Source organism: Hemicordylus capensis, chromosome 3 (assembly GCF_027244095.1).
Source record: "Hemicordylus capensis ecotype Gifberg chromosome 3, rHemCap1.1.pri, whole genome shotgun sequence".
Classification (NCBI taxonomy): domain Eukaryota; kingdom Metazoa; phylum Chordata; class Lepidosauria; order Squamata; family Cordylidae; genus Hemicordylus; species Hemicordylus capensis.
The window spans coordinates 298240712-298255269 of NC_069659.1; the positions used below are offsets into that span (position 1 = coordinate 298240712).

General features: G+C 41.7%; 2 protein-coding genes across 4 annotated transcripts; one reads left to right on the top strand and one right to left on the bottom strand.

Annotated features, from left to right (window-relative positions):
• Positions 1 to 282: 282 nt before the first annotated feature.
• FBXO45 (F-box protein 45) lies at positions 283 to 6796 on the bottom strand. Its single transcript, XM_053309198.1, has 3 exons — positions 6381 to 6796; positions 4322 to 4678; positions 283 to 3478 (listed from the first exon to the last, which is right to left on the bottom strand). The coding sequence occupies exons 1-3, from the start codon at positions 6639 to 6641 to the stop codon at positions 3293 to 3295; spliced, it is 804 nt and encodes a 267-aa protein (XP_053165173.1). The 5' UTR covers positions 6642 to 6796; the 3' UTR covers positions 283 to 3292.
• WDR53 (WD repeat domain 53) lies at positions 6410 to 13016 on the top strand. 3 transcript variants are annotated; one of them, XM_053309196.1, is made up of 3 exons: positions 6410 to 6548; positions 10495 to 10990; positions 12257 to 13016. In XM_053309196.1, exons 2-3 carry the CDS (start codon positions 10511 to 10513, stop codon positions 12827 to 12829), a joined length of 1053 nt encoding a protein of 350 aa, XP_053165171.1. In that variant the 5' UTR covers positions 6410 to 6548; positions 10495 to 10510; the 3' UTR covers positions 12830 to 13016. The 3 variants fall into 3 exon arrangements, with proteins under 3 accessions (XP_053165171.1, XP_053165172.1, XP_053165169.1); XM_053309197.1 differs by lacking the exon at positions 6410 to 6548 and adding an exon at positions 6893 to 7013; XM_053309194.1 differs by lacking the exon at positions 6410 to 6548 and adding an exon at positions 7031 to 7198.
• The last annotated feature ends 1542 nt before the right edge of the window (positions 13017 to 14558 follow it).

The window sequence follows — 14558 nt, forward strand, 5'->3', positions numbered from 1 at the left end:
TATAGCGCCTTATCCAAAAAATACTGTACCACAAAAGTAATTTGTCAGCAAGCACAGGACAGTAGTCAGGTTTCTGCAGCCCAAGCCTCCTTTTCTAATCTTGTGTGTTTCAATGAATTTTATGCAGGGAAATTCACATTTTGATATTTGCCAATCACAAGATTTTTATACAAATTATATATACTCCATTCAAAGAAAATATATACTAGGACCACCAGGATATATCAATCACTCTACCCCATTCGCACATTCAACTATGAAACACAACATCACAAAGTAATATATTTTTGTTTTAACAATTTATTTCCGTATTTTATACAGCTTGCAGTTGGTCTTCAGGTAATAAGTTATAAGAGGTTTATATATACACATTTGTCCATTGTGCCCTAAGGAATTATGGACTAATTGGCAAAAAAAACACCACCCTGAATACTAAGCCACTAAAATGTATGGGGAAAGAAGGCAAAGTATCCTGTAAAAATGGAAATGAAATCTAACAAATAAAATACCCTGGCACAGCTCTTAGGATCAGCTTTCTCTACTTAGGAGTCCATAAATAAGTGCAGAGGATAATATATCCAAGACTGCACAGGGATATATATTAATCTAACTAAAGCTTATTCCTTTTATTTTAGCTCATGCCATAGGGATCTTGCTGTAGTGATATGTTGTATAGTATAGTATACAGTCAATGTTTAACAGACTTTTTTTTTAAAGTCACACCCCCCACCCACCCCCAATTTCATTCAGTTATTCCAAGTACCTTGTGCTAAAAGACATTCATTTGCTTAGGCTTGCATTTGTTTTAGAAACAGACCAGTAATGAACCTGTTCTGTCAAGTGATTTATTACACAGAGAAGTTTAAAAACAACACACTGATTCACACATGCAGCCCCCCAATGCAATTTTGTGATATCTGAGTGTAGAGGTGAGCAGACGTGAACGTGTAGAAAGAGCCAAGCCTGAAACACTGAGAGCATGTCCACGTGGGACTCTCTCAGCATAGAGTCATTCCTCTCTCTTCTAAATCCATTTATTCTCCCCAACCTTTTCAGCAGCCTGTGATAGCGGTTCCTTTCTGGCTAATACCTGATGCCATCACCAACATCCCATGCCATTAACCACAGAGCACTGGCAGATAAACAATTTGCAGTCCAAGATCGAGCATCAAACATGACTGCAGCTATCACAAGGAGACAGCAGCAGGGCTTTGGAAACAAAATTAAAACTATATGTGTTAATGGTGAGACAGATGATAAGAAGACTAAGCAACAGGGCTAATTGCTGGGAAGATTACCCCATGACCCCTGTAGCTGCTTTTGAGGGTCAGTAGCACTATTGAAAGATACTGGGTTAAGTAGTACTGTTTTAATCCTTTCATGCAGTAACTATGTACTTTCTACCTATTGTCTAAAAGCCTATTACCAAACTATACAATCCTAGCAGTTTACCAGCACCCGCAGAACTCAATCCAACTGTATGTACCACTTCCCTGGCTTCAACAAGAATACAAATAATATTTTAAAAAAGAGAAATTGATCTTTTTTTCACACCTAGGGAACTCTAAGATGCCTACAGGACTGCATAATGCAGATTTTGTAGTAAAGAGTGTAAACAATATCTCCCTTCATCCCAAAGGCTGCAATCCTATGCACACTTACTTGTGAGTAAGCCCCATTGAACATAGCAGAACTTACACCAGAGGAAACATGCATAGGATTGTGCAGAAAGTGTTTTATCACTTACCCTTAAATAAATAGTTCTATAAAGTACAACAAAATAACATTTTAGTACCAAAGCTGGCTTGCAAACTTGCAGGATTAAGACATACAAACTGTGCAAGATGCAAATGAATTTTGCACCAACAGACTGGCAGAGTTCTAGAACACTATGGTAGAAAATGATTTTTAGGAAATACAGTTGGTCTATTATCCACAAATTCTTTTGCCCTTCCTTTGCAGAAAGCCTTCTCAGCGTCCATAGCAAGATTTAACACAGCCCAAAGACAGAACTCATTCATGAATCATGAAGACCAGACATCTGATTCCTATTTAAAGTTCAATTTATATAAATTAAATGTTAATCTTTTAAAATATTTTTTCTAGGCATTTTTAAAAGCAGTAAATATTTGGATAGTACTTTGAAGTCAAAATTTCCAACGTAATTAAGTTTATTATGTGAGGCTAACTGAAGTCTGATGTCCGTATCAAAAGGAAAGTAGCAGGTTTTGCTTAGAGATAAAAATGAAAGGTTGCAAGTAATGCGCAGACCCATAAAAAGTCACAGTCCACCAAGCACTGCTTCTGTATACCTACCATATGATTCTGATTAAAACCAGTGGAAGGTTAAAAGCAACAATATTTGGTGGACAGTGCCCATAGCTTGCAAGTTTAATTTTAAGTCATTTATTTTAGATGGTAAATTAAAGGCTCATTGTCACTTGCCAAATGCAATTAAATTTTAAGCAAAAGAGACCCATATTAGAAATGGTCTTGCCTCCACATACACTCACTGTTCTAGCAACTTAATCTCAGCCATTTAACATTAAGCACACATAGCTGTTTTTGCCACAAGAGATGCTTTACATCAAAACATAAGAAGTGCACTTGTATACATGTTGTCCATCTCCTGGACAGAAGCTGACAATAGACATGTAGTGGTTTTTCCATTTAAAAAAACTACATCTCAAAAGCAACCTTTTGTTTTGTTCCATTTTTTTAAGTGTTCTGTATGTACAGTCTTTAAAATACACTTCAATGTAGCTGCACGATGTTTAGCTCTGGAGAAGTGCAGTCCAGAGACCATGCTTCTCAGTACATTTAAAATCTGTTAAATACAAACCAACCAGTTTGGCTACCTTTGGTAAATACACTGGCTGAAAGATGGGAAGGAAACAAGCAGTTTTTAAAAAGGGAATCTTTTCACAAACACACTACTTACAAGTCTCAGATAACTTTCTCAATCACTTCTATTAAACATGTCCTTGTATATGTACAGGATTCCACATTGCCACTTTTGCAATAAAATCTTATGCAACATGCATGTAGTTAACTGCCCATTTAACCAACTGCAATCCCCTGAGGATTTTTCTGGTCCCGCAGAAAAAGGAAAACATAATGCAATCCCTGCAGCACAGCTGGAATTCCAAATCGCAGTCTTGGTTTTCCTGGATGTTCTTTGGATGCACATCCACACATTTTGCTCATGCTTTCCTATTAACCAACATGCACGTTTCTCCATATTGTTAACTTGATCTTCATGTCCAGTAAAAAACAAAATAAAACCCAAATGTCATCCATCTAAAGGTTTCCCCAGATAAACTAACGTCACCTCAGTGTTGCCATACACAGCAGACACTGCTGGATACAGACATGTCTTTGGCAGTCCTCGGAATGCAACTCCTAGAAATTCATAGCCTCGCTCAAAAGCTAATGTCTTGTCTTCCATGTCCAGAATGACACGAATTCTCTCACCTATCTGTAAACAAAAGCGGATGGGGAGGAGATAAAATTAAAACAAAGGACATGACAAACATTGTAAACAGTTGTTTGGGACAGATCAGCTTATGGGAGAAAAACTGATACAGGTGGCCCTCATTATTTGCAGGGGTTCCGCTCTCAGCTATAAGCGTGAATATGGAAACCTCGAATAACGAAACCTTAACTCTATGGGAACTGGGGGGTTAGTTCCAAACAGGAAAAAATGCCTAAAAAGTGGGAATAGGGAAGAAATACAAGTAGAACTGCACAGAACCTTGCTCTCCAGGACTTCAGGGCTCCAGAAACGCCCCCTCCCCCAGCAAAACCCCCCAAATCAGCTGGATTTTGGGCAAAAAAAAGAGTTTAGCTTAGTTTTTTAAAAGAAAGAGCCTCAAAATAGTGGCCAGAAGTGACACCAGAAGTCATTTCTGGCCACTCTGCAACTGTGAATTGGGTTAGCCTATTTTCACACTGCTGATAAAGAAACCAGCTCTCTAAGACCTGTCTGCAGTTGCCGGAACCACGGGTGACAAGGGCCACCTGGACATAAATTCTTTTGAAGTGGTCTTCTGTTGGTCAGTAGGAAAACTAAGATTGTCATCTAATAGTCATACAGGGGGCTCGAAATTACTACAATGTTCAACTAGAAACATACTGCAATCCTATGCATACTTACCTAGGAATACACTCCACGGAACACAGTGGAATTCATTTCAAATAAACAAGTACAGGATTGCAGTGTAAAACATGATGAACCACAAACTATAAGGCAAAAATTATTGATGGTACACTTCTTTATAAATCTAACAGATTTTTTCGGATGCACCAAATTTTTACTCACTTGATACTTTGGGGCATTGTTGCATTGGGGAAAGCTACCATTGACTTCTCCATTATGTAACAAATTATTGTCCACCAAATTCCAGCCCCAGCTCTGGTCATCGCTGCCCAGGAGTGCCACATAGCCCTGACACTGCATGGGAGCTCGTTTTGTAGCAATTCCAATCACAGCTACTGTGCCAAGAGGACCTTCCCACCAAACTTCCCAGGCATGACGACCTTCACTGAAGCCTATCTTGGTCCTTGCTCCATCAGTACTCTGAGCAATGGGATTCCGATGCAAAGTAAATCCATTTTTCTTAATGTAGACATTCCTAGAGCAATCATTGGTGCTGAAAGCATGCTGAAAGGCACGTACCTAAAATGGGAGAATTAAGAGAGAAAAGTTTCGGGGTGGGGATAAAATTATCAGACTAAGAGTATGTGAATTATGCAAATTATTAAATTTATTTTTTAAAAGAGAAGTCTAGGTATCACCACAATAAAAGCTAAGAATTACAGGTGTGAGGCAAATACCCCTATTCCAGGTGTGAGGCTTACCCCTGCTAACTCGGCAAAGAGGCACCCTTTAACATGGTGATCCTCTTTATTTAGCAGGAGAAGAGTAACTGGCCCTATCCACCCCCAGCACAGTACTTCCAGTGACTGTTGCTGGTGTCTATCTTATCTTTCATTTTAGATTGTGAGCTCTTAGGGGACAGGGATACATCTTATTTATCTTGTTTTTATTTATTATTACTCTGTGTAAGCAATACCCTGAGCTATTTTTGGAAGGGCAGTATAGAAATTGAATGAATGAATGAATAAATAAATAAATAAATATGTGAAGGGAAAAAATGGGTATGGATGCATGGAGAACTCAAACTAAGATAGGAAGGTAAGAAATGGGGCTGGTCTTATAACATGCAACAACCACAAAACCAGCATTGCTAGAAGAAATGTTTAGACACAAATAGCCTAAGACACAATCAGCATTTTTTTTTTTAAAAAAAACATATTATAAAAAACATATTAAAAGTCCCAAGAAGTTTTGTGTTGCTTTTGCAAGCTGGCAGGCCAACTTTGGAAATAAAGTAACTAAAAATTCATCCTCACCAAGTCTATGCATCCACCAGATGGAAAATTCAAAGACACATTTCATCATTTTCAGAAAGCAAGGGAATGTTCAAGACTTCAGACTTCACTACCTGCAGTATTTGGCTGACATTAGCACCTGACTCAGCACAGGAAAATGCAGGCCTGCCAAGGCCTTTCAGATACACAACAAGCAGCCAGAGCAGGCAAGAGGAAGCTTTTCAGCACCAGCTCTTTCCCAGTCTTGCTGGAAGGAAGACTCGCTGTACCTAACGTGGCACCTTAGCCCAGTTCTCAAGATAGTGGCTCTTTAAACACTACTACAGTATAACTACCTGAGTTTAACACCACAGTCCAGAAGGCATCTGGATCACAGTGCACACAACATAGAAGGTATCTGGGGCACCAACAGGAGAAAGGCAAAAGTGCCACATCCATACAACACTATTCAAGCAGGGGAATTGCGTGCATGTACGTGCATGAGCAAGAGAGATGCAGCCTGCACTTCACTGGAGCTAGAGACCAGCACCAGAATCGGTTTCCAGTGCCAGAGCTCTACCTTGGAACAATGTCATAAGTGCCTCTGCGCTTGGGCAAAAGTGCTCGCTCTCTCAGCACTGGATAATCTTAGCCGCCTCGCCTTCCAAACACCTAGATGTAAGTAGCGGTGGGGAAGGTGTCCAGCTCCCCAAGGTATAATTCCTAAGCAGACTTGAGCCCCATCACTTCTAGCGTTATAAATTAAGCACTGGTTGTAAACAGATATCCACAGAACCGGAACGAAGAGGGCTGGGTTTGTGGCGTGTCCGGGCGGCGGTGGGAGGGAGGGAGCGAGGGGGGAGCGGGATGACTGATGCTTATGCTGCTGCCGCCGCCGCCAGCCCCATACCGCAGCTCTCCTCTCATCCATCTGTTCGAGCGCGGAGGGGAAGGGAGAGGAGGGGAGTGAGTGAGGAGTGTTGCCATCCCGCCCGGCCCATCCTGACCTTGCCCTTGTAGGTGGGCACGTTGCAGAGGATGTCGGTGCGCAGCGCCTCCTCGGCGAGGCTTCGGGCGGCCAGGCTGCGCCACACCTCGCTGTTCTCGTCGCCGTGCAGGACGCGGTACCAGAGCTTGCACACCAGCGCGCAGCTCCGCAGCTCGCGCAGCTCGAGGTAGGAGAAAACGAATTCCAGCACCCGCCCGGGTAGCCGCCAGTCCCCCGACCCGGCTGCCGAGCTCGGCACTCCGCCGCCGGCCGCCGCCATCGCCTCAGGCGACCACCGACCCTTGCGTTGTGCGCGCGCACACACACACACACCTTCCAAACCAACCGCCCCGGCCCAGGCGAAAGGCGGCGCGAGGCCGTGAGCCCACCAGCCAACCAACGAACCAGCCCGGCTCGCGCCGTCAGCTAGGGAGAAGGGCGGCGCAGGAGCTCGACGTTCTCCCTCTGTTGCCGGCAAAGGCGGGCGGAAACGAACGCCTTAGATCTTGCGGTTCAGCCTAATGAGACCTCGGGCACTGGTACCTCTCACCTTAGTTTCGTAGTTAGAACAGCAAGGAGAATAACCTACGTTCTTTGAGCATCCCATAAGAAAGGGAGGCGCTTTTTTTTTTCGGGGAATAAGGCCCTGAAGGTGAGCCAGCCATGTTGAATAAGGGCATAGCTGTCGGAGGATTCTTTAACACATGCGCAAAGCGCCTCACCTGTGAGTGTAGAAAGGGGAGGAGGGAAAAGAGTAAGGGATGACGTAACTTTCCTTCGCCGGAAGAGGTGACTGTTGCATGAACGGAACGGATTGGTGTGCGGGTTCTCTTTGAGGTAACGCTGGGCTTGTTGGCCTTTCTGACCGTGGGGGAAGTGGGATGGTTGGTCAGCCAGTTAAAGCTACACCCGGGTTCTTTTTACCTGGGAGTCAGTTCTCTTGAATATGTGGGAATGACATCCAAGGCAACGCGTTAGGCGCTGGACTCCAAATACATTCCTAGACTTACCAGCTCGTTTTAGTCAAATCCCCATTCAGTCATGAAACTAGCTGGGTGACTCTGGGCCAGTCACTTCTCTCTTAGCCTAACCTACTTCACAGGGTTGTTGTGAAAGAGAAATTCAAGTATGTAGTACACCGCTCTGGGCTCCTTGGAGAAAGAGCAGGATATAAATGTAAAAGTAGTAGTCGTCGTCGTCGTGGTGGTGCAAATTCAACCGTCTTCCACGCTTTCTTTTTACTGCTGCTGTTTTACTTGCGAGGAATAGTTTGTTTTCGGGTTCCTGTTCTCTTGTTCCTCCCTCGCTTCCTCCCGTGTTTGTTTGTAGGTGTTCACCAGTCTTGTCAATGCTTGACTAGGCTACTATCAAGTACCTGTCACGGTCCATTCTCCCTTGTTTTTCTGTCTGCCCTTTTCAAGCTTGAGACCCTATTATGGCCAACGCTTGTCTCCTCACCCGTACGGCATGATCCTAAGGATGATTATACAGAAGTAACCTCTACTGAATTAAATGGGATTCCCTTGTAAATTAAGACCCCATTTGCAAAGAGTAGGTGCCCACTTTCTTAAATACCATGCTAGCAGTCTATTTTTGCTGCTGGCAAAAGAACAGAGAAATCTTTGTTTAATGTATACACGTGAAGAACACTGTAAGGAAATGGATATTAACACTAAATATCCATAGTGTTATGCATATAGCATATTAACACTAAATATCCAAATGGCTGGTCCCCAAGAGGTCAGGGGGAGTTTTCATTTGCCAACCCTTGATAGTGCTTGTTTGATACCTCAGCCTACTGTGAAGAGCCTGGGCGTGATTCTTGATGCCTCTTTGAATATGGAGGCTCAGATCATGGAGGTCGCTCGAAAGGCCTTCTTTCAGTTACGCCAAATACGGCGGCTGGCCCCCTATCTTTTTCCTCCGGACTTGGCCACTGTGATCCATGTGATGGTCACTTCCAGGTTAGATTATTGCAACTCATTTTATGTGGGGCTGCCACTGCGCTTAACTCTGAGATTGCAACTGGTGCAGAATGCAGTGGCCAGGGTCCTTACTAAGGCCCCTTGGTGAGCACATGTGACACCTTTGCTCGCTCAGTTGCATTGGTTGCCGGTTGAGTCCTGGGTTAAGTTTAAGGTATTAACCTTAACATTTAAAGTCCTACACAGTGTGGTTCTTCCATACCTCCAAGACTGCCTGGTTCGATATGTCCCTCACCAGGTCCTGAGATCAGCCACAAGTAATACCTTGGTGATCCTGGGCCCTAGGGATATTAAATTGCAATCAGCGAGAGCCAGAGCCTTCTCAGTGGTGGCTCCGACTCTATGGAATGGTCTCCCGGATAATATCAGAGCTCTCCATGATCTGTTTGCCTTTCGTAAGGCATGTAAGACTGAAATGTTCCACTGGGTGTTCGGTCGTTGAGATAGCTGGTCGTAGAGTGATCTTTAATCCTCTGTTATTATGTCATATGGAATGAGTATTATATGGGGTTGTGGTTATGAGGTTGTGTTTATGAGGCTATGTAAGATATATGTTTATGAAATTGCGTTGTTGTGTATATTTGCTTGTAAGCCGCCCTGAGTCCTATGGGAGTAGGGTGACATATAAATTTAACTAAATAAACAAATAATAAAGATATACATGGAGTATTTGCAGTCATTTAGTTTAGTTTTAGACACTACATTTACTCTGTAGTAGTTCCAGGTTATACTGTACATTTGGGAGGTGGGGAAGAGACATGCTTAATATCTCCATAGGTCAAAGAATGAACAAATGTCTTGCCTGTCTTCTCTAAATACACTTGTTTTGAATTCCATTATTTTAGAGGAACATGGCCTTAACTGTGCTTAGGACTGCAGCCTGGTCACTTATTCTCAATGTTTGTATTTGTTGGGCCATTATAAAAATGCTTGTTGAAAGATGAAGCATCATTATAGTGATCCAATATTGTGCAGTGATATGCAGGAGGGTTATTAATCAGGACCTCAAGTACACCAGGCAGGAAGTCACTCAGTGATTTTGATTCTTGACAAGTTTGGCTGTGCTCTGGACAAGGCATCCTGATGAGGGAAGTGACAGTGATTGGTCCTTGATATACAGAAACAAACTCTGGTTTTCTTGAAGTTAAGAAGCGACTTGATTGATATAATTGCTTCTGAAGAATAAAGCCTTGTTCATGGTTACATATTTGGTTGTAATCTAATCGTGTTGTGACTGTGTGCTGTGACTGTGCAGTTTGAGTGAGCCTTGAATCTCAAAAGGATTGTTAAGCAAGTTTAGGGAGATGCCTAATGCAGCTTCATTAGTAAAGAGAGCTTTCATGGTTTCTTTCTGGGAGTGGTCAGAGCAGAGATTGCTTTTGCTTTTGTAACTAAAGTGGATTCAGGTGGATGAATCATAGCTACAGCCTTTAGGAGCCAGTTGCGTATGCATGCCAAGAAGTCTGGGATTCAAATATCTTAGATTCCATATTGTGTCTAATGGCTACACTAGCAGTCCTGTTCTCCCCATCCATGTAGGTCAAGAGATTTCTCACCTTGTACTTGTATTGGCACAACTGGATTTGGAGTCTTACTGGCACTTCCAGCACATTTTGAGATGCTGGAAATACAGTACTGCACTGTAACATGCAGCCCAAGTCTGACCATGTTTGCTCAGAAGTCCTATTTATTTCAGGGCTAACTTCCAAGTAAGTAGGTTTAGGATTTGTGTTAGACACTATAAGTAAATACCACTGTGTTCAGTAGGGCTTATTCCAAGGTAAGCATGCACAGAGTTGTAACTTTACATTTAGAAACTGAAGTGTAGAAGGAAGGATTCATTGAATAGCAGTCAGCTTGTATGTAAAACTTAATTTCAGAACCAAGAGTACCTACTTGGGCACTAAGATGATGATGATAATAATAATAAATTAACAGACATAATTGCAAGGGGAATTGCCTCTAATAAGGCTGCAGTTCATTACTGCTATGACACATCAATATAGTTGGAGTTTGTGTTATGTTTCTAACCAGTATGTGTCATGGGAAAACATCTCAAAATACTTTCTGTCCATTGCTGTGGCATTCTTAGAGCTACATAGGGGACTTGTAGTGTACCTTATTAACCAAAATTTTCTTTTTCCCCAGTCTTTCCTGAAGCATTATGGCTGAAAAATGGACCAGTGGGCACTCTTCTTCAATATTATGTTTGAATGTGAGCAAAGATGGTCTGGTGGCTTCAGGAGCTGAAGGAGGGGAGCTCACCATCTGGAATGAGGAAGGGAGTCCACTAGAACAGATATGGCTCCAAAAAACAGCTGATATAACTAGTATTGCATTCTCTCCCACCTGTCCCAGAAGGCTGTATGCTTCTCATGGGGAAACTGTTAATGTGCTGGATATCAGGTGTCTTAAAGAACCAGTTGAATGTTTCCATGTAAATGAGGAAGAAATCAATTGTCTTTCAGTGAATGAAACAGACAATTTCTTAGCTGCTGCAGATGATTCTGGAGCAATAAAGATAATTGACTTGGAAAGCAAGAAGTTAAGTCGTTGCCTGAGAAGACACTCAAATATTTGTGCTGCTGCTATGTTTCGGCCTCAAAGGCCTCAGAGCCTTGTTTCATGTGGTTTGGATATGAAGGTGATTAGCAAGCTTTCATCTGCTCTTATGCTATGTATTACATATTCTACAAGTTTGTGTGCAAAGATGTTTGATACATTTTTCTCTTTGCTATTTATGTTTGTGTTTGAACTCATGTACCACTGAACACAGTAATCTTCCTGTATGTTTCTTTGTAGAGGAACTAAGTCATTACCTTAGCTGACACTCCTAATATCCTTTCAAAGGGGAAGCAAGGCAGAAAAGAATAAATCTGTGATGGTCCTAAACCACATAAGCAACTTTAATTGGTCACTTGAGAAGACAGTACTATTATTGCAAGCACATTTTTTAGAAATTAAAGTAATGCAATAACAAACAAATGGATTCATTTAGGGTGAGACAGGTTTCCCAAAGGAGATGCAGTTGAATACTGAGAAATAAAAGAGAGAGAAAACTGGTGAAAAACATGAAAGCCTCCCTGGATGCTTTTGCCATCTGAGATGAGACAAGTAGTGAGTGACTAGAGAGAGACAGAGAGAAGGAAAGCACCCTCTCAACTGTGGCAACCAGTTTTTATAGTGCTGCCCCAGGGAAGCTTGCTTGGCGCCTGATGTCTTTTTGGCATCAGGCAAAGACCTTATTTCCCTAGGCCTCTTAATTGAGTTTAATAAGTATTTTACTTTTGTGACTTCATGCTATAATCTGCTGTCTTGTTTTTTTAATTACTGCATGATATTGTTTATATGCTTTTTAAATTTTACTACAATTTTGTTAGCTTCCCTGATTAAAGAAATGTATTGAGGGATAGGATAGAATGTGTTACATAACAAAATAAAAGGAAATACGATCCGTTTGGATTAAAAGCCATATTTAAATCCTGTGGAAAGTGGATTCTGATACACAGAACGAATGCTTGGTTTCTAGAAAAAAGCTTCTTATTTATGAGAGAGAAATTATTGTGACAGCTTCCTCAGTTTAGGGATTCTTGGAATAGGACAACTTAAAAATAATTTGGCAGCTCCTCTCTGAGAGCTGTGTCCGTCTGTCTGACTATATTGCCTGCAGCCAGCCAGGTCCCTTCAATCAGAGATCGTAATGGATGAAGGAAGCAGGCGAAATCAGTTTTATATAATTTTGTTTTTGTAAGCAGACTTGAGGGCTTCTTAAGGTTCAAAGACAGAGTAAACATACCATAAATAAGTGGGGTTTAACTTTGTATGTATGGTAATTCAAACAGGATGCCATTTGGTGTATGTTACTTGGTGGCATAGGGCCTATACTAACTCTGGATTATTCTGTTTGCAGGTTATGCTATGGAACCTGCAGAAAGCTCGTCCACTATGGATTGTGAACCTGCAGGAAGGGGAAGCAGAGGAACAGTCACCTGGTCAACTCTTTAACCCACCCTTGGCCCATTCTCTCTCTGTTTCTGCTTGTGGCAATGTATTTGGCTGTGGAGCTGAAGATGGTAAAATCAGAATCTTCCGGGTAACAGGTGCCAGGTTTGAAGAGGAGGCAACGTTTAAGGGTCACTCCTTGGGGGTGTCGCAGATTTTCTTTCTCCCAGAAGCATATTGGTTGGTTACAGGAGGAAATGATGGCAGAGTATTGTTGTGGAATATCAGCAATGAAGTGGAAAAACAGAAGAGTCCAGTCAAAGCCCTTCACAAAAGAAAGAGTAGGATACCCACCACCAAAAAAGTTGACAAAATGAATGTAAAACTTACAAATGAGTGTGAGCCAATTTCACCAAAATTAACAATTGAACATGGAGAAAAGGTGAATTGGATTTCATATGCAGAAATTAAAGGCTCCAGGAGAGTACTGGTTGCTGATCAGACTAGTAGTATATCTGTTTATCCTGTTGCTGAACTATAGGCATGTTTTGTAACTAATTCCTCAGCATATTAGGCCAAACGTTCTCTGATGCACCTTCTCTCTTATTACCTTTAATAAGTTAAACTAATTGCAGCTTTTGTATATTTTGCTGAAAGAAAAGTATTTATTTTGGCTGTTGACAAAGCTTGAAATGAACTTGAAATAAAAAATCCTGTTAATCATAAAAGTATTTCTGTATACATATACACAATTCTCTGAATTTTAATATGGAAGGCAGAAATGAAGAGTGCACCTCTTCGCAAATAATCTTCATTACATTGAAAAAGATATGTCAGCAAAGTAATGATGCTTATGATTAAGGTTAAATAGTGCTCAGTTTTGTATCTGTTGTTTATGTGGGGTTGTTAAATAGCTACCTACTAAATCTGTTTATGAGGAAAAAACACACAATTTTGTTTAAGTCTGTGAAACAAAATACTTCATTTGGTTCACTAGTGTCCTTGATTGACATACTAACTAAATTTGCTAGAGAAAGTCCTATTGAAATTTAGTAGTCGCTTTAGAGTAACTACTGAGTAAATTAGTCAGGATGTGAACTCTGGATTCTTGTATTCTGTCCTATTTGTTATGCACTAGTTAGTTGCAGAAGTAAAATGTTGGTTTCATAAAGCCTTCCATGCATTTTGAAGTTTGCACTATAGGTACCATCTTTGAATTTGAGTCTTAATGTATAAAAGACCAATTTCAAACTGGCTTTGGGGCGGACCATAAGGTTGAGACGGCCTTGGTCGGCCTGATAGCTGACCTTTGCCAGAGAATTGGCAAGTGGGAGTGTGACTCTGCTGGTTCTTTTGGATCTCTCAGCGGCTTTCAGTATCATCGACCATTGTATCCTTCTGGATCGCCTGAGGGATTTGGGGATAGGAGGTACTGTTTTACAGTAGTTCTGCTCCTATGTCTTGGGTAGAATTCGGAAGGTGGCACTGGGTAACAGCTGCTCTTCAAAATGGGAGCTACTATATGGAATCCCTCAAGGGCCCATTCTGCCACCAATGCTTTTTAACATCTACATGAAACCATGGGTGAGGTCATCAGGGGATTTGGTGCTGGGTGTTATGAATATGCTGATGACACCCAAATCTGTTTCTCCTTGTCATCAATAACAGGAGCCACTTAAATGCCTAACTATAGGAAATAATTTGGTTAGTTAGATTTATATATTGCCCTACTCCCATTGGACTCAGGGCGGCTTACAAGCATTAACATACACAGCAACACAAATGCTATAAAATATATAACGTCATAACCCCAACCCCATACAGTACTCATTCTTGTATTTGTATAATGGTATAATGATTTGTATCTTGTATAATGGGTTGGATGGGGGATAATAAACTGAAGCAAGATGGAGATGCTCATTGTTGGGGTTCGTAATCTGCAAGATGGGATAGAACTTCCTATACAGGAGGCTACACTTGCCCAGAAAGGGAGTGCTCTTGGACTCACCCTGGAGTGTTTTTTAACAACTATGGCTGATTTGACAACTCCACCTGTTCCTTAAGCAGAATGACCTGAAAACAGTGGTACACCAGCTGTTAACATCCAGGTTGGACTACTGCAATGTGCTCTATGTAGGGTTGCCTCTGTATGCTGTTGGGAAACTTCAGTTAGTTCAAAATGTCGCAGTGAGATTGGTCTCTGGTGTATCTTGGAGAAGCCACATCTTCTCCAAGTCCTTATGCCTGTCTTTAAACAGTTGCACTGGCTG